Source organism: Papilio xuthus, unplaced genomic scaffold, assembly GCF_000836235.2.
Source record: "Papilio xuthus unplaced genomic scaffold, Pxut_1.1 DF828177.1, whole genome shotgun sequence".
Lineage (NCBI taxonomy): Eukaryota > Metazoa > Arthropoda > Insecta > Lepidoptera > Papilionidae > Papilio > Papilio xuthus.
The window spans coordinates 3,146,805-3,173,599 of NW_013530472.1; the positions used below are offsets into that span (position 1 = coordinate 3,146,805).

The following is a 26,795-nucleotide window of genomic DNA, read 5'->3' on the forward strand; positions in this document are numbered from 1 at the left end:
CATCATACTTTTGCTTAGCCTTAAATGCTTATGTAATATCAATCTTGTTGTTGTTTTTTTTTTCAAAGAGAATATGGCATATGAGAAATATGTTTTTGGCTTGTATAGTGTATCGTCAGTGGAAACCGACAATTACAAATATCGATACTCTTACGGACAAAGGAAAAGAGATAAAGTATTTTTTTTACATTTTATAAGTTAACGGTTGAACACGATCCCACCTGGTGAAGTGGAGATTTGGTCGAAAGATGGTACGCGCTAGCTTAGTAAGTGTCTATTCACTCTACTAAATTTTAAATTAATTAATTCTAAATTTATATATTTACTCGAACAAAGATGTGCCAATTATAATCATTTTATACAATCACGATTATTACATATGAAAAACAAATCGATTAGGTTAAAATATTTATATTGATATCGTAGAAAATCGAGTCGTTGTTGTGTGAAGTATAAGTTTTATTTTAAAAAATTATTTTAAAATAATATATATAATTAAATTATATCTTTTGTTTTTCGATATATTGTGAATAGCTTTTTGATGTCATCTATGAAGATTTCCTGTTTTTGCCTCATAGCGGGATTTCGTTTCTTGTAACATATATTAGGATCTAAATATGGGCAGCTACAGTCTGATTTTTTATTTATAATAAAATTTAATCGTTCTTTTTTATCATCAGTAAAAATCGGTGGTTCTGTCGATGTGGTGCTCCTCCCGTTGGGGTTTGTTTCCCTCCTTTTATTTGTCTTTTTACTTTTCGATTTTGGTGGATGAGTAATTTTGTCGGTTTGATTTAGTTCTTTATTGTAATTTCTAATGTAAGTATCTCTATATACTTTCTTAGCATAATTTCCTAAATACACTGGAAATCCCATTACCGATCTTTCATCACTACATTCACCTTCGCACAACTTGTATGGTGCGGTAAACATAAGAAATTTCGGCCTTGAATTTAATTCTAAAAACAAAACACGCTCTATATTTGAAAATCAAGAATTTTAAAGTTTTTTTCTTCAATGATTCTATTGCTTAATACGTATAAATGAATCATAATAATCCTCATTAAACACATGTAGTTTAATTAGGGGTTCAGTATTCAAATGAAGAAAAGTTAAATATCATGGGTATGTAGTAATATTATAATCTAGACTTTTTTTAATCTGTGGTACACTTGTCTCTGATATGAAATTATCATTCGTCATTTGTTTAACATAAGCGATTAAAGGAGATTATGACAATTGATGTTCAATAAGGGACGCTGTACACGGACAGCTCTAAGCAGCTTTGGTGCTGTCTTAAGCTCTCCGACGCAATGGCTTGACGCTGCCATTGTCGGATGTCTAAACCTGTCCGTGTGTTGCGGCCCTGAGCTTCAAATCACAACTGTCACTGTAAAAGTGATAAAAGGCGATTATACTTGTCATTCTAAGGAATAGTTATTTGCTTTACTTACTTGATCCACCGACGACACGTTTCATAAATTCAGATCCGTCAGTAATATGCTCATTTTGCTGTCCTTGCTTCCTATGCTTAGTGTACACGGCATCAGAAGTAAAATAATAAACCAAAAACATTAAATTTAGATTCCAGCAACCACTCATCGTTTATTCTCAATCGAGATGAGTGTTTATAACTTTGCTTTTAGATGATGCACTGTTTTATAAATAGTATATTATCCATTTTTTATTTAATTTTATATATACATATAAAATTAAGGAAATAATACTAAATGAATATAGTACAATAAATACAATTTTAAATTATAATATTTATAGTTTGTATAACGTATTACAACAGACTTTACAACGTCGAAACTAATGGATTCTTTAAAATTATCGATATTATATCGTGTCAAATAAAATTTTACGCCTGTCATAAAAGTTTACACTTTGTGTATATGAATTTTACGATATACGACCTAACATTACATTGAGTTAGTAGGTTTTATATAGAAATTTTCTCCTAGTCAATAATCTACTAGGAATTTCTCAAGGTTTTCCGACCAACTCAAATGTAAATATCGATATATTATTGTCGACTAGTTTAAGTTATTTCCAATAGACAAAAGAGATAATGACAATAGTTTCGCTGGGGATCAGATGAAAATAGACGACCAAGACACTGGCCTAGAATGACAGAATGTTAAATATATAGTAGTCATTATATGACATTGCAAAATTAGCATTGTATATGTATTTTAAACACCTGCTACTGATCCGGGCTACAAAGCTTTTCTGTGTCGATAGATGACGCTTTTGTCGTTATTTTAATTATATTATCATATCATGTAAATTCGAAAACTATGTGTGCAAAATTAAATTTAGTCATAGTAAAAGTGTACTTTTTAATAATTAGTACACGCCGTCTGTCCTGTAAATACTTAATGTATGTTTATTAACAAATATATTTAGTTTGAATTTCAAGAAAGTCCAAGAATTGTACCTCAGTAACAAATTAACATTTTATAAATTCATCGTAGTGTCATTGAACCATTGCCGCGTCCAATTAATGAGACAGTCTGATTTTATTCTTATCAGCATGTTACTAATCGAACGATCAAGATATCCTAGAGATATCGTGATCATCGTTACATTTAATTATCAACAATTTGGCTGAATGCCGGCTTTACCTGGTAGGTAAGCAAGTGTTCTGGACTACGTCCAAACGATTACATTCACTGAGCTGTCAAAGATAAGTTATTTTAGATATCTCGACATTGAAATTTAGTGGACGACGAACGAATATGTCACTACGTGACAATAAGAGACACAATTCAAGTGTTACCTTTCAAAATGTTATTGGTAATCGATTTACGGACTGACAAGGATATCTGATCCGTTGAAGTCAAACTATGACAACTCACTAGCGCCCCCCGTCAATGTCAAAAAGTATAATAAGAAACTTTTCGTATTGTGCTGCAACGTTTTTTTCTTTTATGCAATTTTATATGCCCATTTAGATTTTACATATTTTCTGTTAGAACTAACCGAGATAGCACCTCCATTTTCTGGCCCTTAAATTGTTGCTTACAATGTTTGATGTGATGAACATATCTCTGTCAGAATATTTCTTTTTTTGTGACTAAATCTAACAATAAATAAAAAAAACAAGAATTTGACTGCCTGCTATAGCAATTAAAATCTGTAAACCCTCAAAAAATTTAAACGTCAATTCATACTTATTTAATAGTATAACCGTGATAAATAAATGATTATGAGTACAACAACGTCGCTTTAATAGTAATGTCTACGCGCAAGTTTATTTTGATTTAGTACTTGAGAGCGAGGATAGATTCGACGTTGCTTTATTAATTCAGCTTCCGCCCCCTATCTCTTTTCCACAATAAATTGTCTCGGAACAATTTGTTATTCAAGGGGATTAAATAAGGCCCATTTATATAGCAATTTATCTAATATACCCTATTAGTCGAAAAACAGGATCGATTATAGTACATTACTCACCGGCATATTAAATTACTAGTAATTTTGATGTTAATTACATTGCTGAGACGACACCGGGATACAACGTTGGTATTTATTTCCTCGACTGTCATTTGTTTTACTTGTACTAAAAGCTTCCCTATGTTTCCGTCACAATGAGCGATCGCCAACTAAAGCATTTCTAAAAGCATTGTTTAAAATTCAAAGAGAAATGTACTACACGTACAAAGCTAATTTTCTATGTAAAACAAACAACTAAATTGTAAGTAAAAAATCCAGGTTTGTTAACATAACTTTTGCTACATACCCGTAACATCAAACAGCAGTATTAAATTTATGAGCTAATACTTCTGTATCTTAATTTAGATCATAAAGTGAAGTGCAAAAATCGATTTTTGTTTACATTAAAAATAGTTTGGAACATCAGGTGCGCTTTTCTAAACAACAGAAAGTGGCTTAAGAGTTTTATATGTAAACTAACTAAAATAATTCAAAAACACATCGCCTTGCATCTGTGTCTAAAATCGCTGTGCTGTGTTAGTTTGAGGCATTAAATAAACATATCTACTGTTCAACTACATCAGACATTTTTGTGAAGGCAATACTCAATCAGTTGTTATTTAAAGGTCTTCGCAAGCATAAATGAAAGACAATATAAAACTTATTATTTATTGTCTTCTCAACGATGTTATAAATAGGAATGCGGACAGCTTTCGATGTGATGAGTTTACTTGATGCGCTTACCGGCCGTCGGCGAGAGTTAGCTCACGCCAGCGAAATCCTGTAACATCGATAAATAGGTCACGCCCGGTTGTTGGGGCCTCGTCCGCCTAGCGATGTTAAGCGAGGGTGTTAAGCAAAGCTAAAGGGATACTGAGCTAAATCCGAGATTGGAATACTTCCTCGCGATGCGAGCCTTGCTGTGGTAACGTTGGAAACGGGCAGCAGTCGAGATGTGATTGAGCAAAGTCGTGTCTCTGTTGTACGTCTTTGCTGTATAACTGTTATCCTTGGATAGGTACGTCCTAAGGGCTCGCTCGCCCCACGTCTGAGCGCGTGGTCTCTCTACAGGCAGTCCCCTGTTGCGTCTGTCCAAGTAGGAGAGTACATCGTCGTAGTAGTTACGCTGGTAATCATAGATATAGTTGTATTGAAGGAATTTCGGTCTGAAAAGAAAATGATAAAAAAAATATTAAGTTGACGCTGTAATTTCTTTTTTCTTTAAATAAAACTACTATAACTTTTGAAGTGTTTGACTTTTACTTTGAGTATGCATTAACTTACCGGATCCAGTGCTTGAATACAAGCCGGCGCGGTTCATTCTTTGTGTTGTCTACCGGTGGAGGGGGCTCGGCCACCTCAGGTTTTTCTTCACCGGCTGCCTCCCCCGCCGGGGTGTCTGCAGCTGGCGGAGCTGCCGCGGCCGGCGCTGGAGTTTCTTCCACTACGTCATCCCACATCGCGCAAGGTGATTCTGAGATCAAAACATATTTATTATGAACTGGCACTCGTGAAAATTATGAAAAAGTTCATTATTGTAATGACACAACACATATGATAAACACATCACTAAAATTACACGGACCTATTCAGATATGGTGAAACGTGTGAATAGTTTGATCGTTCGAGTGCGACTGATGATCTGTGCTGCTTCGCGTCGTAAGCAGCCTCCCGATTTATCTCCCTTCGACCCCATCTGGCTCAGCACACGTTACTGCGCCCGTGGTAATCGCTGCCAATGACTTTCTGTCAATACATTGAACGTTCAAGAAATTCTTCAATGCTGCTAATTGCCAGCGTAATTTGCACTAGAGTTCACTTTGATCGACAAGAATAAAATACAATTGTATCTAGATGTTTGCCAATTGACAAGTAGCTTCTATATCGTAACTGAATTTAAAATGCAATAGAACATAAATTATCGCACGGTGATATTACGAATGTTTAATGATAGAAAATCATGGACGCGAGCCAAATTGTGGTCAGCTGTAAAGATAAATATCAATTAATATCGAAGTTCTAGATTACTTGATAGATGTAATAGATTACGCGGATTTAATTCTATATTTCGTACGAAAATTAAATAAAAATATGATTAATTTATGGAAGGGATAAAAGATATAATTAATCATAAAAGAAAAATAATTTATTTAATAGAATTAATTTGTTAAAATAATATTTTTGGAAACAGTTCACAATTTTGGACATTATGTTTGGAGAACACATATTAAACATGTACGAATAGATTATTGATTATAAAAGTTAAGCAAATATTACTGAATTATATTGTCATTCGTCAAACAGTTATTTGCTCATTTTGTTTGCTGTTTTAATTTAGAATCAAGTTTTATAGTGGCTGTCTGTCAGAATATATTACCAAAATATTGCCGTCTCTCTCATTCACTTTGAAAAAATAAGTGTCGACAATATTTCTACAAGCACCACATCTCTGTCACTGATTCCCGGGTCACCACTTATAAATATATTTTAATTTGCTTAACCTTTCATTCGACCTGTTTCAAAATATTAAAGGTGAAGCCAAAAAAATCCAGCGTAGCAATATAACTTTACAAAAGCTTTACAAGTAATTTAATTAATTAACATGTAGAATATTGCCTTTCAAAATAATTCATGGAACAGAGAATCCATAGAGTAAAATTAATTTGTTACTTTCTTATTACTGTTTATTTATTTCTTAAGATGAGTTTCTAATGGCGTCGTCGCAGTCGTGGCATCGGTATTACAACAACTCTCTGAAGAAATCAAAGCTAATAAGTTTTTTGAACACATGTTCCACGGTTAAAATACACGTGATTTAAAATATACGATAAGCTCAACGTGATTTCAAACTCGTGGCTGAAAATTCTTGACCAAGAAACTTTAAGAAATGAATTTACTCACATTCTATTACGATTAATTAGTAGCTCAAGGACAGTTTGATTATTAAAAAGTCAGTCGTTGATGTTCAATTTATCGTTATCACTATACTAGCTATAGCTCGCGAATCCGACAGCGCGGAATTAAAAAAAAAAACGTGATTATCAGTCTATGTGTTCTTCCAGACTATGTTATACATCTATGCTAAATTTCATCGAGATCGTTTTAAAGATACCTTCTAACAAACATACATCCATCTAAACATTCAAATTTATAAGATAAGTAAGATTTCATTATTAAAAAAATGAGTGGGCGATGTTCAATTTATCGTTATCATTTTTGAAATATAGTAAAATTCCATAACCTTGAATGTCTGGTAATAATATGATTTTTCTTATAGTCACGAACTCGGCGATGTTGCGTCTTTATTGCCTGGCAACGGTTGTCATGAGACTAGCGCCCCTATTAAGCTTCGATACCATTGAAGTACGAAAGCGAAGAAGAATCTAAAATCGATAACCACTTGATAATTGCGTAGTTTGCCTGTGTTGATGGTTTGACGTATTGAAACAGTGTCAAACACTGGGTTAAATAAGTTATGATAAGGACATAAGGAAGGATAACACAATGGCATTTAGTTATTCTGTTACCTAGTCCCGAAACAAAAATGGATCCGCTTTCTTTTTATGCGATACGTTTGCTATGTGAATGATTATATAAACATCGTAGTTTGGATCGCAACAACTGTTGGTAAAAGACGAAGCATATTTAATTTAAATACCGGTATTAAAAAATATTTCAGTTTGTTGGAATTACATTGTTGTTAATATTTTATAATTTAATCCGAATTATTTTAACTGAAAGAGGCCAAATAAGCTTTAGGATGAAGGTTAATTTCGTAATACTTTTAAATTTTAAATGACTCTGATATTGCTTTGGAAATTAGAGAAGTTTGAAGTCTTAATTTTTTATTTAATAGCAATGAAAGGACATTTTCATGGAAGTTATTTGCGGCTTAGAACGACAACTCCAACTTATTAAAATAATTACGACTTAATTGGCATGCGACCTTATTTAAAATTAAAATTAGTTCATTTATCACAGAAGTTTCTGATCACATTTGAATTGTGATCGAAAATTATATAATAATTGAATTTGAAATACTGTTTCAAATTCAATTAGTAACTAGTAATGATCATTAATTAGTAACATCCAAATCTAAAAACCATGAAAGTACAGAGCCATCTTACTAATCTTACTAATATTATAAATTCGAAAATTTTGATGGATCGATGGATGGATGGATATTTGTTAGAAGGTATCTCCACAAGGCTCTACAGATCTCGATGAAATTTTGCACATACGTAGAACATAGTCTAGAAGAACACATAGTAGCTACTTAAGATTATTTTTAATGTCGCGGGTTTGGAGTCGTGAGCGATAACTAGTAGAATAAATACTCAGACATTGTTGTGAAAGTATATTATTACGTGGTATTAACTAGGTTTTGTATGTGAATAAGTGTGTAACCTACAAACAAACAAATGACTATTGAACGAGTTCAATGACTTTTAAAATATCGACATTAGATGATTTGCCAAAAATTATTTAAAAACACCAATATAACTCATTTATATTATTACAATGTTATATGAGGACAACATTGAAAGCAAATTATGTAAGCAGATTTACTTCAACAATGACAATGGACATATGAACAACACGTATTGACGAATTATTTGGCATCGATCATTGGTCTACAATGCCGTGCGAATTCTTTTGCCAATATATAGGATGTTTATAAATATCATATATTAATTGACATAAAATATGATTAAAAATAATTTACAGCATGCAACTGTACAGCATGTTACTTAAAATGGCACATATGAAAGATATAAGATAAAAAAATATGGCGTGTTTATAATTTTTGTTTATTAAATAGATTTTTTTATCACAATCTGAACATGATGCCTTAGATAACAACAAAAACATATACTCTATTGGCCTGATATATTCAGGTAACTACGTCATAAGTCCATCTTGACTTTAAGTACCCTCACAGGAGAACAATAAGAAATCAGATATTCGACGTCAGAGGGCGATGGCGTTCCTTTATATAAGTGAAACATGAGGATTAACTAGTAGATAATGTATAGAGCAGGGCATTGCCTTTATAATGAAGACGATGTCAATAGCTACAATAGCATTGTTTGCTACTCAAACTTCGTAATTCATTTAAAATGATGCATCAAAGAGTTTTGTAATTTGAGAATATTTGGTTGTGTGGATGTTTCTTAGAAGATATCTCGAGAAGAGTTGCATAGATCTCTCTGAAATTTGGTATAGATGTAGAACACAGTCCGGAAGAATACATAGGCTACTTTATTTTTTAATTCACATACATAGTTGTATTAATACATATCGTTTACTCTGTTTTTTCAAAACGAATGTGAAGGATTACAATCTCTTTTTTTGCACTAGATGGCAGTGGAAGCCGAGTCTTAAAATATCATACATTATAACATGATCGATGTTATAATTCGATATTATTGCTCAAGAGCAATAATATACAATACAATATATAAATACTACTCATTTACAAGTAAATGAGTAGTATTTATTGCGTAAACATGTTACTGCTTATTAACTGCTAGTAGGTAACATTTTTTATTCGTAAAAAAATATAATAGAGGGTGATTTAAAAATGAAAATATAAATTGTGTATTAGCGTAAAAGAGACATGGGTGGTGGTGGAGGATTCCATATTGTGATGTTAACATAACAGTAATGTTTTATAGGCTCGGCCTGTACACGTTACGCTGACGGCGTAATTAATTTTAAGTCATCCTGTATTATATCGCGCTCGATTTGCGAAACGAACATCCCAATTAGCCGCGCTCCAGCCTTGTAGTCTTGTAATGGAGATAGGGCATAACATTTAACTCAAAATAAAATTTAATAACGATCCGCCCGAAATGAAGCGAACATAATTATAGCCAAGTAAGAAAATACCACCGGTTTCACTATTTTTGATGATAAATGTTAAATGTTTCAGTGCTCGTGACAGATGACAGAGACGGGCCAGGATGATGTGCCAGACTATAATTGTCTGGCATTGGTATTTTTTGTTCCCAACCATTTGTTCTTCATTGTTCGCATTTTGTTCAAGGATTTTTAGTAATAAAAGAAAACAAAATTAATTGATTTTGAGTTTGCCAAAAAATATCTTAAGTGTGAGTTTACACTACCAAAACATGCGTACAGAAACATAATTTTATCTTAGATTTTTGAAGGAACAAAGCCAGATCCTTACTAATATTATAAATGGGATATTAACTCTGTCTGTCCTTCTTTGACATAAACACTACTGGACCGATTTAAGTGAAATCTTCTCTTCTGTTCTCTTATTTTCTCTTCTCTTCTTTGTTGTTGTGTGGGAAGGGAAAGAGGACTATAGATTAGGCCTCCGGGACGCACACTCATCAGATGAAACGCGGAATTGCTTCCACTTCACGCCTGTCTTTCGTGTGATGTCGTGGTATTTCAACGGGCCAGCCGGGCCAATTCTTTCGAAGATGTTAAAGCGGGCTCTATCAGTATTAAAATTATATATATTTCTGTATATTTTCAAATTGAATCATTTTTGCGTCTAATCAAATTCGAGTGCAAAAACGTTACCTACTTCCCTCCAACCTTAACCCACATCCAAGGGGAATGAGTAAAGCGTAGTAGTGCTCTTATGAACGTAGTTAGTTATGTAGCCGGTGCAGGCTTTATGAGAGCACGTTACTTGAATCTCGTTCCATATCAAAGTAAACACTAATTAGGAAAACTGACACGTTCATTTGCAAAATAAACTGGCTTGTTTGACATTATTTCGGCAGATATTTTATGTAATTATGATCTAGCGAAACTTAAAATAAAAATTCAAGAATCTTTTTTCCGATTAATTTCGGTAAAATATAATTTGACGCCCAGTCATTAGCATAACATTTCGTTTTAAATTGCGTCTAAAGTAACAAAGCACGCGGGAATTCATTTTAAATATCCTTAATTGAAAGGCGAAATAACTCAGTTAATGCTTTACAAAACAAGATTAGTAACAATGGAGCTCAAAGACAAATTATTACTGATATAGATGCAGAAATAGGAACGACTGGACCACAACTAGACGCACATACAAGCACTAATTAACAGGGCTTTACAAACAGTGACTATCGTGTTATTGTTGGAATAAGAGACAGTTTTCGAAAAGATGAATTTACTATAATATTTCACTTGTAACCTACGATATACCTAACTATATTTTATTTCTTCAATTAAAAACAAATGATCGTTTCTCAATCGATTCTCATTTTGTTTTAAATACAAATCTGTTAAATATCGTCTCGATTTGTATAGTATATTTTTTGTGGAAAAGTTTAAAGCGAGACCATGCAACAATATCTAAAAAAATTATTTCTTTACGGGGTATCCCTTCAATTTTCACTACCAATTAGATTCATATGAACATTGTTAAATCTATCATCATCATCAGCTCACTATACGTCCCCACCGAGGGGCTCGGAGCCTACCCAAAGTTAATGGTGACTAGGCCATAGTCAACCACGCTGGCCAAGTGCCGGTTGGTTGACTTCAGACATATCTTTGAATTTTTTCTGAGATATGTGCAGGTTGCATCACGATGTTTTCATTCACCGTAAGAACGTCGGATAAACGTACATATGTAAATTGTAAATCGAAAAACACATGGCGGGATTCGAACCCAAGACCTGCAGATCGCAAGTCAAGTGCTTGACCCATGAGCCACCGACGCTCTACGTTTGTTAAATCTATATTCCACAAGCGCACCAATTAATAGAAGGTCATATATATTTACTTTGTGACAGACAGTCTAGTTTCTCCACTAAGATTATTGTAATGGACTTGATCTAGATGTAGTAATAGAAATTGTTAGACGTTTAAGTATATACGGATACCTTTTGATTTGTTAAATTATTCAGCGAGTTACGTTGAATAGTTATTATACATTTGACGAAAAGCATTTAGGATATTTGCCCTTCATAATATTTTAAGTCCTTACTAAATATCTTGAATATAAGTTTCCAAACTGTTCGCTAACAATGTCTTATAGTAGATATCAAGCCCTCTCATCGAAATAATTTAAAGGATTAATTATCTATAACTTGTACATTACATATGTTTTTAATGATTGAGATAAAGGGCTTTAAGTTTGAATATTTATTAAATCAAACCGTTTCGTTTGTTTATATAAATTACCAGATATATATCAGTCTATCTAAACACGTAAAATGTTTTATTAATCTTATAGCAGATCTCCAGTCTTACAATTTATTGAATTTATGGACTACTTAAAAAATAAACCGACACTTAAGGAATTTAATCATCATCATCAGCTCTTATCTGCTTACTGATAGACTTAAGCCTTCTTCAATGTCTAAATAATGGACAGATATTAATTATACAAAACTATTTTCAAACTGTCTAAATTCATAACAAACAACAATTTTCAATTATTCCCAGCTATTTATTAAGGAAATATGTCCGTAAAATAGTAAATTAATAATTAATATTTGCCAAGGGAACAATTTAAGCGTTGTAAATTATTGTTGCGTTCATAGAATCCCGGCCCCGAGTAATTGTATGTAACGTGGATGCAGAGATCTATATGAAAGTCTGGCATATTGTTGCGACAAATTTCACTGCCCGTAATACCTTGTCAGATTTTATACCGTACGCGATACGCTTTAAGCACGGTCTAGTGCATTCAATTTAAAGCATTAACCCTTGTGTGTTTACGTAAACTTAATTATATTGTAAGCTTCATTGCAAAGCTTTAAAAAATACTCGATACTATAAGCTTTTGCGAACCTTTAAACTCGTTTTATTTAATATTTAATACAAAAAATACTTCAATAAATCCTTAGATTCGATGGTGTCCAGTATGACGAACAACTAATAAAGAAAAAATCTACTGAACTAGTTTAGAGAAAATTACGTAAGTATGACTTTACTAAAAAATAAACAATTTTTTTGCTACAAAAAATTTCGTCTAATTAAGGGTTAAGAAGAAGACAAAAAAGCCGACTATAAAGTATTCTTTGTTGTGTAAACTTCTTTCTTCTTCACTATCTTGAAATAAAAATTATTAAATATAAAATTTTACTAATTTTTAATTTTCGGTATTTTGAATTATTTTTTATGATTTATTACACGTAGCGACATCTATTATGTGTTACGAAAATTAGTTTGTTTGGATCTATAGCTAGGGAATCGATATTCTATTATGACAGGACAGATGTATTATTCTAGATGGCATTGCTCTTAAAAATGGAATATATGCACCTTAGCATACCCAGGTTTGCGATGTTTTCATACTTGTGCCCCACCATATCCTTTCTACCATCAAACCGATTAATGCTGTCTTTACTTCGGTGTTTTTTGTTTGTAAAAGCCTGCCTGTCGCAAAGGACGGTCCGCGACTATAAAATAATCCCAGTGCCACTCACCCTAACCAAGGGTCCCCAATAGACTCGAAACTAATCGGTGCTGATAATACTACTTCAGTGTTTTTGTATTAACTTTATTATAATTTCTCACGAAAAATTTTCAAAACTTACTTAACCTAATCTATGATACCACAGATGAAATAATACTAGTTAGTCTAAAGTAGGTCTAATTGAAGCTTTTGATAATAGAGAGACAAAGAGATATTAGAAATGTTGGGACACATAAAACAGCTTTGAAGCCCATAATAATTTCCTATTTGAAATATCAATGTTTCCAATCCATTAACAGACTTACCTGATTGGAACATTCACGAATATTGCTGCGATGAATAGATGCTATTAGGATTAACAAATTATAATGACGTTTAATGTAAGCTTCCCTCAAAATAATAATATTATATTATTTGTTTATGTATTGCTTTGGAAGTATTCTAAAAAATCGAGATAAGAGATAAAGAACTAATAAAAACTTACTTTTATCTTTGGCGCGAATTGCGCGCTTCCATTACTAAGTCAAGTGTCAGAATGATTAGTGAGGGGACATAGACGTCGACATTTTAGTAAGGCTATTGTTGTGCCAGTACACCGGCACAGTGTCGGATTTTTTTCCTAACAATATATAGATGGAAAAAAGGGCTCTGTAAGACTTTAACGTGGTCACAAAAAATGGGATGCCGTATATAAGCTTTTGTAATCTTCTAAACGCTTTTTATAATTTGTTAAGAATACCATAACAAGGACTAGAGACTCTTTTAATCGATAAGGTTTCTTTATACTTCAAATAGGATAATTTATTCATACCATGCATACCGCTTTGTAGACGATTACTTCAACCGTACTTTGTTTAACACCAAAACAATGAAATTAGCTTGTTATGCAAATATCTTTATTTTCGTATCACTTTGAATGACGTGATGACGTCGGTTTTAAAACTCAGATTCTGAAATAACGTTTCTTGGAATTTATCCCTCATCCAAACATATACATTAATATTACTTTTATTTATTTAGCATAAGTTTAGAAGGTGCTACTTAAAGAAAGGAAAATAAGAAACAGATAGAACACCAAATGTACACATATTGGTTCCCGATGTAGTCTAGTCTTCTTGGTCTATAAGTCTATTAGACTAGTATACGAGTAATTACTAAGTACCAAATTGTTTAATTTAAACTATACTTTTCACATTTTAAATAAGTACGCTTTGCATAGCATACTTTCCAAATCCATTTCACGCTGCATCCCTTTTCTACTTACTCATACGTATTAATGAGAAATGTTCATTACGTGTTTTTTTTTAATACCACGCATATTTTGGAAGTTGATAATGAAACATTAATGTTACTTAGCAATTTATTCTATGCAACGAGTATAAAATAGACATCAATTCGATCATAATACATTGACAAATGCAGGTCCACACGTACTAGCAAACTCATCTATCTTCAAAATATTCATTTTTAGCGGTGATTCTAACCCCTTTTTCCAGAATTTATGGCTCTTTTAAAGATAGGGTTTTTTTTTAATATTTAAAAAGTGACTTGTTTCTTTTCCCTCTCGGCACGGATGGTAATTTTGGAGGCGGCAACGGTAGTGTCAGTAGAGTCAGAGTCGGCAACTAAAGCGCGCAGGCGAGCGGCACGTTTCTCCCTAGCAGCTGTTCTCTCAGATAGTTCAGACATCTCATCTTCTAAATCTGTCAAACGGGCTCGTGTGGCTTTTGCCCTTTGCGCAGCAGCGGATTCTTCATCGACATTCTTCAAAGCTGTCCACTTAGTAAGAGCATTTTCTTCATTTAATCTGCGTGCAATACGTTTCTCTGTGCGTTCTTCGTTCTCTTGCAAAGCTCGTCGTGCTCCACTTACTTCGGATTGGCCGATACCTACAGTTTCGAGAATCTTGTCGGAAATTCGCATACGATTTTCAAGATTTGAAACACTGTTCTCAAAGTCGATGTCCTCAGTGAAACGCTTCTTGCTCGCCCGTAAACGCTTCAGAGATTCCGAGATCTGAAATTATCAAATTGTCAATTATCGAATGCATCCATAGTTTAAATTATTTCTGCGAGGAACAGTAATTACATAGACTATATATGCTGGTGTTTTGATTTGAATTGATTTGAAAGAGCTTAGTTAGAAATAAATATAACAGTACGCCAGAATTCTTCAAAGATTTTAAATTTATTGTTGGCAGTTTGATTTAATAGTTTTTATATTTGAAACTAATGGTTCATAACTAGTACTTAATGGATCTTAGGTTCTTATTTTTCGTCTTCTTCTACTAGGTGTATCGTATGTGTTAGTTAATTTTAACGTCTAATTATTGGAGATTCGGGCATAGCCTGCCAGCCGTAAATCTATTCCAACACCTAAGAGAAATGTCAGTGTGACGTTACGGTATTTTGTTTTAAATTTAGACGCATGACGTCAGAAACCACGTACTCGTTAAATCGGCCAGAATCAGAAGCAGATGTAATGGTTCACGTTACATAATGTAGGAGTAATAACAAAACAGTCTTAAATTATTTACACTGCCCCGATTTTGGTGTGGGAAATTTAATATTGCATATTAATTTTTAGTCAGTACATAAACTATTGAATAAAACTTCTTTATAACGAACCATAAATATTGAATGTTACAGTGTCCGAGTTGGTAATAAAACACACGACTACAGCTTTTTAATTTCAAATACAGCATCAAATATTAACTCACAGTTTTCCGTTCTTTGTAAATAAATAGAGAACTACTCCAATAACTTTATACTCGTGTTCTCAAACGAAAAATGTGAATACACAAGATGTTACACATTTTTTATAGAGCGCAGCTTCCAGTAATTATTAGTTAGAAAGTTTCATCTCTCTGAAAGTCTAATATTAAAATGTGAAAAGGAAATGCTTTGAAGTAATTACTTCTAGTTACTATATATTTTAAACAGAAATTGAGGGGAGTTTTTCATTTAAGTTTAAATATTAAGAGAAAATTGGAAATCAGCTTTTTTCATTTCTGTTACCTTTTGAATATACATTTTATGAAATATTATATTTTAGTTGAATATTTAAAATTAACTTTGATGTCAGAAGTAGTAAGAGATGATACAAAGTTAATCATTTAAAACATCGTGATGCAACCTGCACATATCAGCGAAGAAATTCAAAAATGAAATAAGATGAATGTGGTTGACTACGGCCGAGTCATCCCTAACTTAGAGAAGGCTTCGAGCGCCTCGGTTGTGACGTATAGTGAACTGATGATGATAGTATAAAAGCGGACCAATCGTCTAATACTGACGGAAGGAATATCGCTTGATGCTGTGGTGGAGGAGCGCATTTTGTACGCATCAATGGCGAAAGCTTATGTCCAACCGTAGACTAACGTAGGTGATGATGATGATGATAATGTGAGAACTAACTCATAGGTTATTTGTTAATGCAACCATATTGAGTTTACGTAACGCGTGTGCCATCAGGAAAATTGATTCTGGTAACGACTAGAATTTACTGTTATTAATATACGTATCTTTAGCACATTATTATATAAATCATATTCAACACACAAAACAAAACAAACAAATAACACTATTATGAAAAGTAAACAGATAAAATAGTAAATGTTTTGTCACAAGTACGTTCTGTGTAAAATTGTATAGTTTAAATAAATACCGTATAAACAGAACGCTTCAAAACCAAGTTTAAAGTAAATAACAAAATGTTTCCAACGAAACCGTGGAAAATAGAGTAAATTTCTAATTAACTAACAGAAATATCTGCGAATGATGCGCCGTAGTTGCTTGCATATAATTTTAGTTACAGCCACGAAGAAAATTCTTGTCTGTTTCAGATACATAGTTAAAGTTTACTTAACTAACTAACAAGCTGATCCCAGCATACTTTACCTAATGTAATTCAGAAATTCAAAATATTACAAACTCGAAATAAACGTATAGTTAGACCGAGACATAGTAATAAATAAATATAAAAAAAATATTAAGTCATGCTCGCCTTTGGAGCGTGCACTGCCGCGCACCCAGTTTTTCTACATACGTTTTTCTATAGTTTTTTTTTAATTGAAAAAGCATAAAAATCATACTTATACGTCCAACGTTAGCATAAATTAGTTTTGCCCTCAGGGACATATAGTTCCGGCGTTCTATAATATTTCATTGAACATATGGAAAGACAAAGAACAATATTGTAAACTGTTCCCGCTTCTCTGACAATACCTGTATGGAATACGTACGAATAGTGTACCGAGCGTGTGACGTTCTTTTGTTTAAATTGATCGTGCATAAAGTTTTAAAAGCGAATTTATGATCGAGTATTTTTAAAACAACAAAGGACAGAATACACCTTTTTTCTGAGCACAGTTTTAATTGTATTGAATGTTTTTAAAAAGATTTAATAATGTGTAAATGAATTTTTTTTAATTGACAATTAAATATCTTTTAGTTTCACGTACCAAAATTTCATCACAGTAAGTCCACATAAGTTGTTTGACAACATTGATTTTTATTTAGAAGAAAAAAATTATGATACAATATTGAGTGAAGTAAAATCGCAGCAGGCAATATTAAACTGATATGAAAAGCTTTCTATTGCATGGAATAGAACTCCAGCTAGGAATGTAATTTACAGGCTACGTTCATTGATGCGAATCAGTCTGCAAAGGCTGTGTCATATTCCATAAAGCACGGCACAAACTTTTTATTTGTATCAGACAGTATTCGAAACCTTCCTTTGTAAACTTGAGTAAATGAAGCACTTCCATTTTAGATTTTGTTTCAATCTCTGTGAATAAAGTGTTATTTGTATAGGAATTTTTAGTTTCTATCAAGGGCGTCGGTGGCTCAGGGGTCAAGCACTTGACATGCGATCTGCAGGTCCTGGGTTCGAATCCCGCCATGTACCAATGTGTTTTTCGATTTTCGATTTACCTATGTACATTAATCCGATGTTCTTACGGTGAAGGAAAACATCGTGATGCAACCTGCACATATCTGAGAAGAAATTGAAAGATATGTGGTGAAGTCAACCAACCCGCACTTGGCCAGCGTGGTTGACTATGGCTTAATCACCGTTAACTTAGGGTAGGCTCCGAGCTCCTCGGTGGGGACGTATAGTGAGTTGATGATGATGTATTTATTTTCTATGTAAATTGAAACATTGGAACACAGAAAAATTGAAATTAATTGAATTAAATACTTTTTATATTAAGTATCAAGACTGTAATTCAGTGTACAAACATTATAAAGTTCAAGAAACGGATTATCAGTTATAGAAAAATGTCTCTTGTAAGTTACATTCTTCGATACCAAATAAAATTATTCGCACATTTTCGTTTGAAAAACATCACCGTCAGTTATAATTGGCTTCAACCTAGTTTATTTTTCTCGGTGCTCATTACCCGTCTGTTGAAGTGGGGAAGAGAAAAATCCGGTCAAGTGTCAGGTCCCGAGCGATTACTGTCGACTTTTACATAAGGGGTGTGCAGAAATAATACAGAATCCTTTGGAACGCAATTATTCTATGTTACAGTTGTAGTTCGAGTTTATAACTGTATCGAGGACATATTCCCGATATTGGAACTAACTAGCGTTCCTCTGTGACACAGTTCGCGCGGGATTAATAAAAACTAAATTAGTATGTGTTCTTCCATATATGCCAAATTTCAGCGAAACCTATGCAGCCATTTTGAAAATGCTTTATAACAAACATCCAAACATTTAAAATATTATTAAGCTTAAATATAAATAATGATAAGTAAAAAATATAGACCTTAATTATCAATTATCGAGTAAACTCCTCCCTGTCTACGTTTGAGCGAACGGAGACAGAAAACTTTCGGCTGCCGGCGTATTTAGTGAACGACAACCAAGGTATTTCAAGTGCACAACAAATTTACAAGAATTTCGTTGACTTACAAATTATCCAGACTAAATTTATACATCTATACAAGTATACATTCTATGTTTTTTTTAAGTTAGCGGTTTCTTCCACTAAGCAATACCTTAAATCTTTTTTCATTAAGCAAATAGTGGAATGTGATACACTTCTTGTAACTGCTATTTATGTGGTCGCGCGCGGGTAGTTGCTTACTGGAAAAGGGTTTCGGTTTTAAATGAGTCTTTTTGACTTAAAACTTACATTTTAATTACGTACTTTGATGTTAATAACTGCAACGGAACAGAATATAAATATAGTATGGAAACTTCACGTAGAGCCAATACATCCAAATTAATTGATTTTTTTGATAGACAGAGAGTGCAATCGTAAAGCAATGGAGATTTCTGTCATTTACATCGATGAGTTAATTACAAAAAATACTACTACCTTTCGAATCTGAAATACGGTCCAAGAGAATACGCGTTTTTGAGTTATTCAATTAATCTCTGTGACACGAGCGGGCCTATAGTTGTTTTAAAACCTGACGTAAATACGTTTTGACTTCAATCAATCGTTTATACGGTCAACGAGATGATATACTATACTTATTACAAACTTTGTAAATTAAATGGAAAACGAATTTTGTTTAAGATCTAAATAAAAATTACATTTTCATAAGATTGTTTGAACAAGGGCTGCGTAAACATTTTGCGTGTTTTTTTTAAAACCAGATGCTTTGCAGGACAGCAGATAATGTAATATCATCAAAAAATAAGACGAAACTGCATGTTTGCAGCCTCTTGTTGGAGTAGGAATCTGCTCGTGTCGATTTTTTTACATTGACCTTTTTGAAAATTTTGGACACGATGCGTGCCGATTTAAAAATCCCCCTTTTCATATTTATATTTAATTTAAACTTTAATAATTATAGTCTCGCGTGAGTAAAAAGTACTGATATAAACGTCGGAATTTTAGTAAAAAATGGCATTTAAATAATTTTATGTAATTTAAATAACGAATTTATTGACCAAAATTTTAATTACATATTTAATTTAAGGATGGTTATCGAAAATCAATTCAATGTTTCAGAGTGCAACTATTAATAAATCCGTATCTGGAAGCACTATTCAATTCTATAGAGTCGAGGCTCTTAGGATGTAATGGAATGGTAAAATAATCGAGTTTAACACGTTGCAGTGCCGTAGGTTCTTGGGGTGGCTTTTAGGCCCTACGATGGAGGCTACAGACCGCCACCTCCTCCCTGCATCAACGGCTCTATAATCTTTTCATTGCTTGTCGATATTAGTTAAGCCTTTAATGGTAACGTTCTGTACTACTTCAATGTACACACTTCAAATAAAAGGTTGCAATCACTCGCAAATGTTTATATATTTATTATAAAAAGATATTTCAAAGAATTTTTTATGTTTTAAGTTTAAGATAATGCAGACACTATCTGAAATCAAAAATAAAACATTGTATTATATAATTTTTTATTACTAAAAACTAATTCTTTCGACAGATTGAAAAAAATTGTTACTACTAAAAAATTATTAAGTGTTTTATGTTTGACACTATATAACTAAGAGATGACAATACGTATCAACTTTTAGTACATTTTTGTATCTCAATTATGTTAGTTGTGAGGCCTTCTAGGTTAGTACCAAGTTGCGTTTATTTTTGATATAAAACCGTGTAAACATTATTGTTAGATTTGCACAACGACCTAGCTATAAAATTTCGTTTACGATGATGTTTTTCGGTTTTACTCGTAACGACGACCTTGAAAACGTATCCTAATTTTTTTTACTACTAATTAAAAAGCCCAACTGGACTGTACTCGTGTACACGAAACAAAAATTTTAACAATATTTAATTCATGTTTTTGATATAATATATTTTTGCATTCATTTTAAAGTAAAAGAATTGATTTTACAATAATAATATTTGTTAATTTTTATTCCCGTATCGAAATGGATATGATTAATTTTACAGTTCTTTGCTAATATTTGGATATGTTCCAGACGCATACCATCCCTACTATTTAGGTACAACGCGATTCAAATCCGAGTGTTGTTCATACCATAAATATAAACGTTGCTCACAATGCAACAATGTATGAGATGATTCTAATGAGAGTGCAATTGAAATTTGGCATGATACATAGATTTACAACTCTATTTCAAATCACATCATCACTTTCAACTTTTTATAACGTGATGATTAATATCACTTTCGTTATATGTTCTATATTTAGAATGAATGTAATACGCTTAAAGGTTTAAATTAAGACGCAATTTTCATCGTCTAAGCGTTTGTATGGAGTTGAGTGTTATTCCAATGGTGCGCTTGCGCAATTATACAAAATAAAAACGGCGCGCCTTGTTGAATGCCTAGCTGCCTAGGAAATAGGTAATAAAAAGTATGAATTTGCGATACCGCATAAAGCACGTCACTTTTTTCTTGCTATGCTTAGAATTGATTGTAGATATGATTATTGTCACATATCAATTGACATCTTTGTTCTTTCTTCAAATTGAGGCTTTTTTTCAACCATAAATCGTTCACTTAAGTTAAAAATTGTATTTACTTTATACGGCGAAATCGTAAACAGAAACAATGAATAATTTCATTTGTGAACGCAAAAGTTGATTAAAAGCTCGACGACGGTAACATGTATGTTTCCAACAGTAAACCTATTTGGTAACATGTCATGCAACGGATGAGCGGAAAGACCAATCCTTTTTCACGTTTTCTCTTAAATTAAACTTCCAGTGAATACCTTTCCGGCTTGATTACATTGGACCGCGGACAATTTAAAAATAGAAAGCATCTGAAACCATTTGATCTGGTTATTGTTTGTAGGAATTTAATTACCGCCATTTTCAATTATAAGAATGTCAATATGTAGACGTTGAAGGGTTTTACTCGGTTTTGTTATTCGCGGTATTACAGCGAACGTTGCAGGATTAATTGAAAAAGAATCTATTACGAGATATGTTATAAAAAGTAGTTTTAAATCTAAGTTTAAATTATAAAGAGAATACTGTAGAAGACTTTTTTATATTGTATTGTCATATTTTAATTCAAAGATACAACGTACGAAGTTACAACCACAAACGAGACTTAATATAAATATTATAGAAAATATAACATCAAGATTAAAAATAATGTATTGTTAGTTACAATTAATACAACTGCATTTTTGAACAAAATAATTTTTAAATACGAGTTTTATAAATGTAATAATGTTTTGTGAAATATATTTAGTTGCAAAGCGACTCTTTACATTTCCCTGTACTCTCGACTGAGTTAACCTCATGACAGTGTAGTAGAGATGTTTCGCTTGTATTTAAGTAAAGTGAATACAGATAATATAAATGCAAAATGACGCGCATCGTTGTTTCCTATTAACGTTCTACGAAATAAGATTATTAAACATTTTGTTGGTATTACAAATTTAAAAACTTTGGGAATGGCAAAAAAAAGATGGTTTCCACAACTACACGTCTACGAGAAAATGCATTTTTATCCAATATTTTATTTTGGCACTGCATATTCGATCTACAAATTCGTCCCAGTGTACGGTGCCGTTTTTTTAGCTTTCATGTTATGATAGCGTAGTTTTTCAATCTCATATGCATGATAAAATTCGGATTGGACTGGATTGGATTGCGGGAACTTTAATTATAGAAGGACGTTTCTTTTTAATCCCAATGATAACACTTCATGAACGTTACAGGTAAATTGCCACGATAATAAAATTTATAAAAATTATAAAAGTATCAACATTTAGTACCCAAATCGAAGAATGACAATCATTATTACTACCGAAACTTTGTTATACTATACTAAAATGAATTTGTAACTTTCAATTATTGCAATATTTGTCTGTCTGAATGTCTGTCCGCAAGACTGTGTTTGTTCCGGATAATCTTTGTAACGGCTAGACTAGACTAGACTTTGACGCGAGGGTAGCTGATGTACGCGGGTATATTATATAGGCTATATAAATCTTGTAATACCAAAGAGTATTCAAAATATTTTTGAATAAATCAAACGAGTTTCAATATCTTACGTGTATCATATTACATATTTTAATTGGGTTAACGTTATGCAATATTTTGAACCTCTTATAGCTGTGCCTGCACAATAACTTTTTGTAAAATGCTCTAAGATTTTTGTAATCATGTTCGGTTGCTGCTTCCGACGAATGGAAATTGAACTAGTTGCGGGCAGACTTGAAAATTTAATTAAAGCATCGCTTCGTTATTTTCATTTCTGTTGTTCATTTTCTTTCTATCAATAATTTCTGCTCCGGAAATATTTTATAAAATTTAAATAACAAGACATGGATATGCTGGGTCTGAAAATACGACACTAAAAATGTTTTTTTTTTGTAAAACATTTAATACTCTTATAGAAGAGGGAGAAGCAAGGGTCTCCTTATACTTCTATTATAGGGCTGTCTTCGGCGTAATCGTGGTGTTACACCTATCAAGCGAGTCATTCGTGCAGCTAATGCTGATGTAGATTAAGCCGTTTTAAAAAGTTTTTATAATAAGTATAGTAAAATAGAAAATCTTACTTCATCACTAATGTCGTCATCTTCGAAAGCGGAAGACAGGGGTCTGCCTCTTTGCGCTCTAGCTCCTCTTGAGTCGAACAGTTCATCATTGGGAGCTTCGATGTCATCAAGTGCGGTCTTGATACGGTTCTCTACGTCGGACCTGATGCGGTCTCGGTCTGGTTCTCTGGCGACTGGCACTTTACCGTCCAGCCGGTCGAGCACAGGACGGTAGTAGCTCTCGCCCTTATTGTAGTTGCAATCGTAGACGCGCGTGCGTCGGCCTCTTCCTACGCGACTCATTTCTGTTATATTCCTGTTAAAATAGTAGAATAACAATGAACTATTAATATAGAAATTATCTTCGGCAAATTTACACTAGTTAGAACATTCGGAAGTTCCAATATCTCCCTCGTTAGCTTAACTAATACGCAAACATTTAATAGTTACTACGTTGTAGTAACTGAGTTTAACGAGAGAAAAGGTTTAAACTAAAATCCCAATTGAATGCCACTTGTACTATTGGATATTAAAAAACAACTTCACAAACCAGTCTCTATCTGGGAGGAGGGATTGGATTTTGTGTTTGAAAAAATATCACATTGCATTTTAGTCAATTTTAACTCGGTGTCCGCAATAAACCAATAGAGAGTATCAAAAGCGTAGGAGTTTATATTTACTCGGTCAGTCAGGAACGCAGCGCGTTTGACACGCGAACCGTAACCAGCCTGTTTGATCGATGCTCAATATTATTACAGTGGACATTCGAATTCCCCAAAACATTGACAAACCTTTCCGTGTCTATCGTAGCGCAATATTCTCTCATACCATTTTCGCCTCTATTCGTGGACATAACGGCCGAAGTTAGTTTGCATTAGGCAATCTAACGTTTGACTGTAATCTGCCTAAACGTTGAACACTGTGTACTTTGTACGTGGTGGTGAAGCTACTGTCCAATCATTACTTCGGCATCAATACGTTAAGTGTATCATAGTATTATCCACCGCTAATGGACGTTAACTGGAGAGCAATTAGTGATATATTTGCTCATACATAGCTAAGTAGAAATTGATCTTTGGTAGACGGTTTGCTATATTAATTACACAGCGTGGTCTAGTCAAATTAAATATTTGAGAAATAACGTAGCTGTATTTAGATAATCGATATTAACTTATACCACCTATACAAGCATTTGCGTTTATTTTGAAGTCATATTCATAGTGTTGTTTTAATATTAGTCAAAAATATTTATCGTAACAATGAAATAATTGAAAATATGTACTTACAGTATTTTAGAATTAGAATTTAAAATTATTGTTCCATGCTTTTTTCCTTTAATTGTATAACGCAAGCGTATTTTCAATAAAAAATTATCGAGAAATGATTTTCTTAACAATAATACAAATCACATTTTCAATTACTAACCGAGTTCGTGGAAAAATTCTTTTCAATGTCTCAATTATATTTGCTTCAGACTATTTTTTTTTGTGAAAACAAAATATTTTCATGTGAAATAAATTGTATTTCATAAATGTAAAGGTTAACAATTTTCTATGATGTTGACATTAAATAGCAATTTTCAATGTTCAACGATTAATAGGTTCTGTGAAATATATAAGGTAAATATTTGTATTAAGACTTTACGTTAAATATATTTCTTCTATATGATTAAAAATTGTATTTGTTTAATTTTTTTACCTGTTTCATTTTGATAGCAAAACCTTTCCAATTGGAGTTGTTTGTTCGAAAATTAAATTTCTTTTCGAATTTCAAATTTCAATATAACGAGTATTATATCTTAATCTTATTTTTTATTAAATCAGAATATTCAGTCCATTTTATTCACAAAATAGCTAATTGGTTGACGAAGTAACGCAAAAACAAAATGTAAATACCATTGTTGATTTTATTGAAAATGTTTACTTAATTAGTGAAGCCTAATTGGATAAAAAACAAAAACAACGTTATTTACTCAGTTGTTTAGAAAACAGGAGGATTCTTGAAGATACAACTAAATGAATATTTATCAATTTATTAGTATTTATTCCAGACAATGAGAAAAAAATTTACCGTACGAAACGAAGATCACGTAACATTTTATTAATAAATTCTTTCCAAATCATTGAATTCTCGGAAATCTTCCGAACGGTAATTCCGTCTTGATTTCAACGCAAGCCGAACAGTTAGAACGTTTTAAAATAGATCGCGAAACATTCGATATGTAGGTATTTTTAGTTCCAAAACCCGGTTTTTGTTTGCTCGACAAATCGTATTGTATGCACTCAGTATGTTAAACGGCACAGCTAAAAATACGCGCGAACGTAATTCGAACATGCATTAAGATCGGATGAATTAAAAAAGTTATATGATAAGATAGAATTTTTTGAATAAAATTGTAAACAAAAATATATAATTAATGAATGTCGCACTGCATAGTTTTACATCGACGGGATACATTCGCATTTCAGCGTTAACAAATATAGGAAGTTAAGGTGAATTTCCACTGACCTGATGCGTGTTCAGGCGTCGAGATACAAGTCGGGACTGGGCAGTGGACAGCTCGGTAGCGGCGCCTGCGACGTTTGACTCGCGTAGGCGTGACTATGTTTAACTGTGAGCTATACAGAAATATATTGACTTTTGTTACAGATGATTTCCTAGTCTGAAAATTGAAGTTTGCGCCTCCATCGCCCTTGTTATTCATATGAAAGATGTTGATGCGTAGTAAATGGAAATGACGTACGCTTATTGCCAGATAAATATATTTATAGCAAATAATGATTAAATTATATATTTATACTTTATCATAATATTGAGCGATTCCGATACTTTATTATTTTGAGTGGAATTTGTTTTAAAATGTATACTGCGACACTTTTCTTTACATTTCTTAATTGCTATTAAAAGCTAACGGTTTGTGTATAAAAAGTGAGGTTATATATCTCTTTATGCGTGCTTTTTATATATTATAATTAAAAACTAATGGTGTGTTTACTTATATTCTAATTAAAATAACTGATAAAATCAAGCTTTCAAATGAAAAGAAAACATCCTGTGCATAATTTAATTTAACCACTGTTATTGTTTGTTTACAAAATGAAGATGAATTTTGACAAATCGAAGGATCAAAGCGGACTGGGAACTATTTAATATGACAAAATATGAACAAACAATAGACTGTCACTTGGCAGCCAATTTCAATGCTGAGGATATCTGCCTTATTGTTTTCAATATAATAAACGCTTTTATACTCTGTTTCCATTTTTAGTGACGACACGAGAAATCTACATTTTTCATTTTTGGCACATAATATAATATTAGTTAGCAGTTTATATTTGTCAAGGGTACACTATAAGAAAAATGTTTAATGTTTTAAAAAATAAACATAATTACAGAAATGTGCTTGAAAATTTGCAGAACATTGGTTATTAAGGTGGAATGGGGTCAATACTGAACTATTTGCGGTTTTGATTGACAAGGTTGCGGTCTTCATTGGAATGC

At 32.6% G+C, this 26,795-nt stretch overlaps 3 protein-coding genes across 4 annotated transcripts; all 3 read right to left on the reverse strand.

The window, feature by feature from the left end:
* Window positions 1-495: 495 nt before the first annotated feature.
* On the reverse strand, window positions 496-1,711 carry LOC106113591 (uncharacterized). The gene is made up of 2 exons (XM_013306425.1): window positions 1,455-1,711; window positions 496-959 (listed from the first exon to the last, which is right to left on the reverse strand). The coding sequence occupies exons 1-2, from the start codon at window positions 1,600-1,602 to the stop codon at window positions 496-498; spliced, it is 612 nt and encodes a 203-aa protein (XP_013161879.1). The 5' UTR covers window positions 1,603-1,711.
* A 2,385-nt stretch (window positions 1,712-4,096) lies between these two features.
* Fln (flightin) lies at window positions 4,097-5,155 on the reverse strand. Of its 2 annotated transcripts, XM_013306508.1 has the most exons (4): window positions 5,027-5,154; window positions 4,726-4,915; window positions 4,344-4,607; window positions 4,097-4,222 (listed from the first exon to the last, which is right to left on the reverse strand). In XM_013306508.1, exons 2-4 carry the CDS (start codon window positions 4,899-4,901, stop codon window positions 4,207-4,209), a joined length of 456 nt encoding a protein of 151 aa, XP_013161962.1. In that variant the 5' UTR covers window positions 4,902-4,915; window positions 5,027-5,154; the 3' UTR covers window positions 4,097-4,206. The 2 variants fall into 2 exon arrangements, with proteins under 2 accessions (XP_013161962.1, XP_013161960.1); XM_013306506.1 differs by having other exon boundaries at window positions 4,097-4,607; window positions 5,027-5,155.
* Window positions 5,156-14,187: 9,032 nt separating this feature from the next.
* On the reverse strand, window positions 14,188-25,900 carry LOC106113855 (uncharacterized). The gene is made up of 3 exons (XM_013306889.1): window positions 25,803-25,900; window positions 23,316-23,610; window positions 14,188-14,857 (listed from the first exon to the last, which is right to left on the reverse strand). Exons 2-3 carry the CDS (start codon window positions 23,595-23,597, stop codon window positions 14,378-14,380), a joined length of 762 nt encoding a protein of 253 aa, XP_013162343.1. The 5' UTR covers window positions 23,598-23,610; window positions 25,803-25,900; the 3' UTR covers window positions 14,188-14,377.
* Between the last annotated feature and the right edge of the window lie 895 nt (window positions 25,901-26,795).

What these genes read in the sequence shown, in the direction of transcription:
- LOC106113855 (XM_013306889.1), bottom strand. Translation starts at nt 23,597, where the DNA reads ATGAGTCGCGTAGGAAGAGGCCGACGCACGCGCGTCTACGATTGCAAC. An exon ending in ATGACGACATTAGTGATGAA is followed by an intron (nt 14,858 to 23,315) that starts GTAAGATTTTCT and finishes TGATAATTTCAG; the next exon opens with ATCTCGGAATCTCTGAAGCG.
- Fln (XM_013306506.1), bottom strand. Translation starts at nt 4,901, where the DNA reads ATGTGGGATGACGTAGTGGAAGAAACTCCAGCGCCGGCCGCGGCAGCT. An exon ending in GTATTCAAGCACTGGATCCG is followed by an intron (nt 4,608 to 4,725) that starts GTAAGTTAATGC and finishes TTTTCTTTTCAG; the next exon opens with ACCGAAATTCCTTCAATACA.
- LOC106113591 (XM_013306425.1), bottom strand. Translation starts at nt 1,602, where the DNA reads ATGAGTGGTTGCTGGAATCTAAATTTAATGTTTTTGGTTTATTATTTT. An exon ending in ACGTGTCGTCGGTGGATCAA is followed by an intron (nt 960 to 1,454) that starts GTAAGTAAAGCA and finishes TTTTGTTTTTAG; the next exon opens with AATTAAATTCAAGGCCGAAA.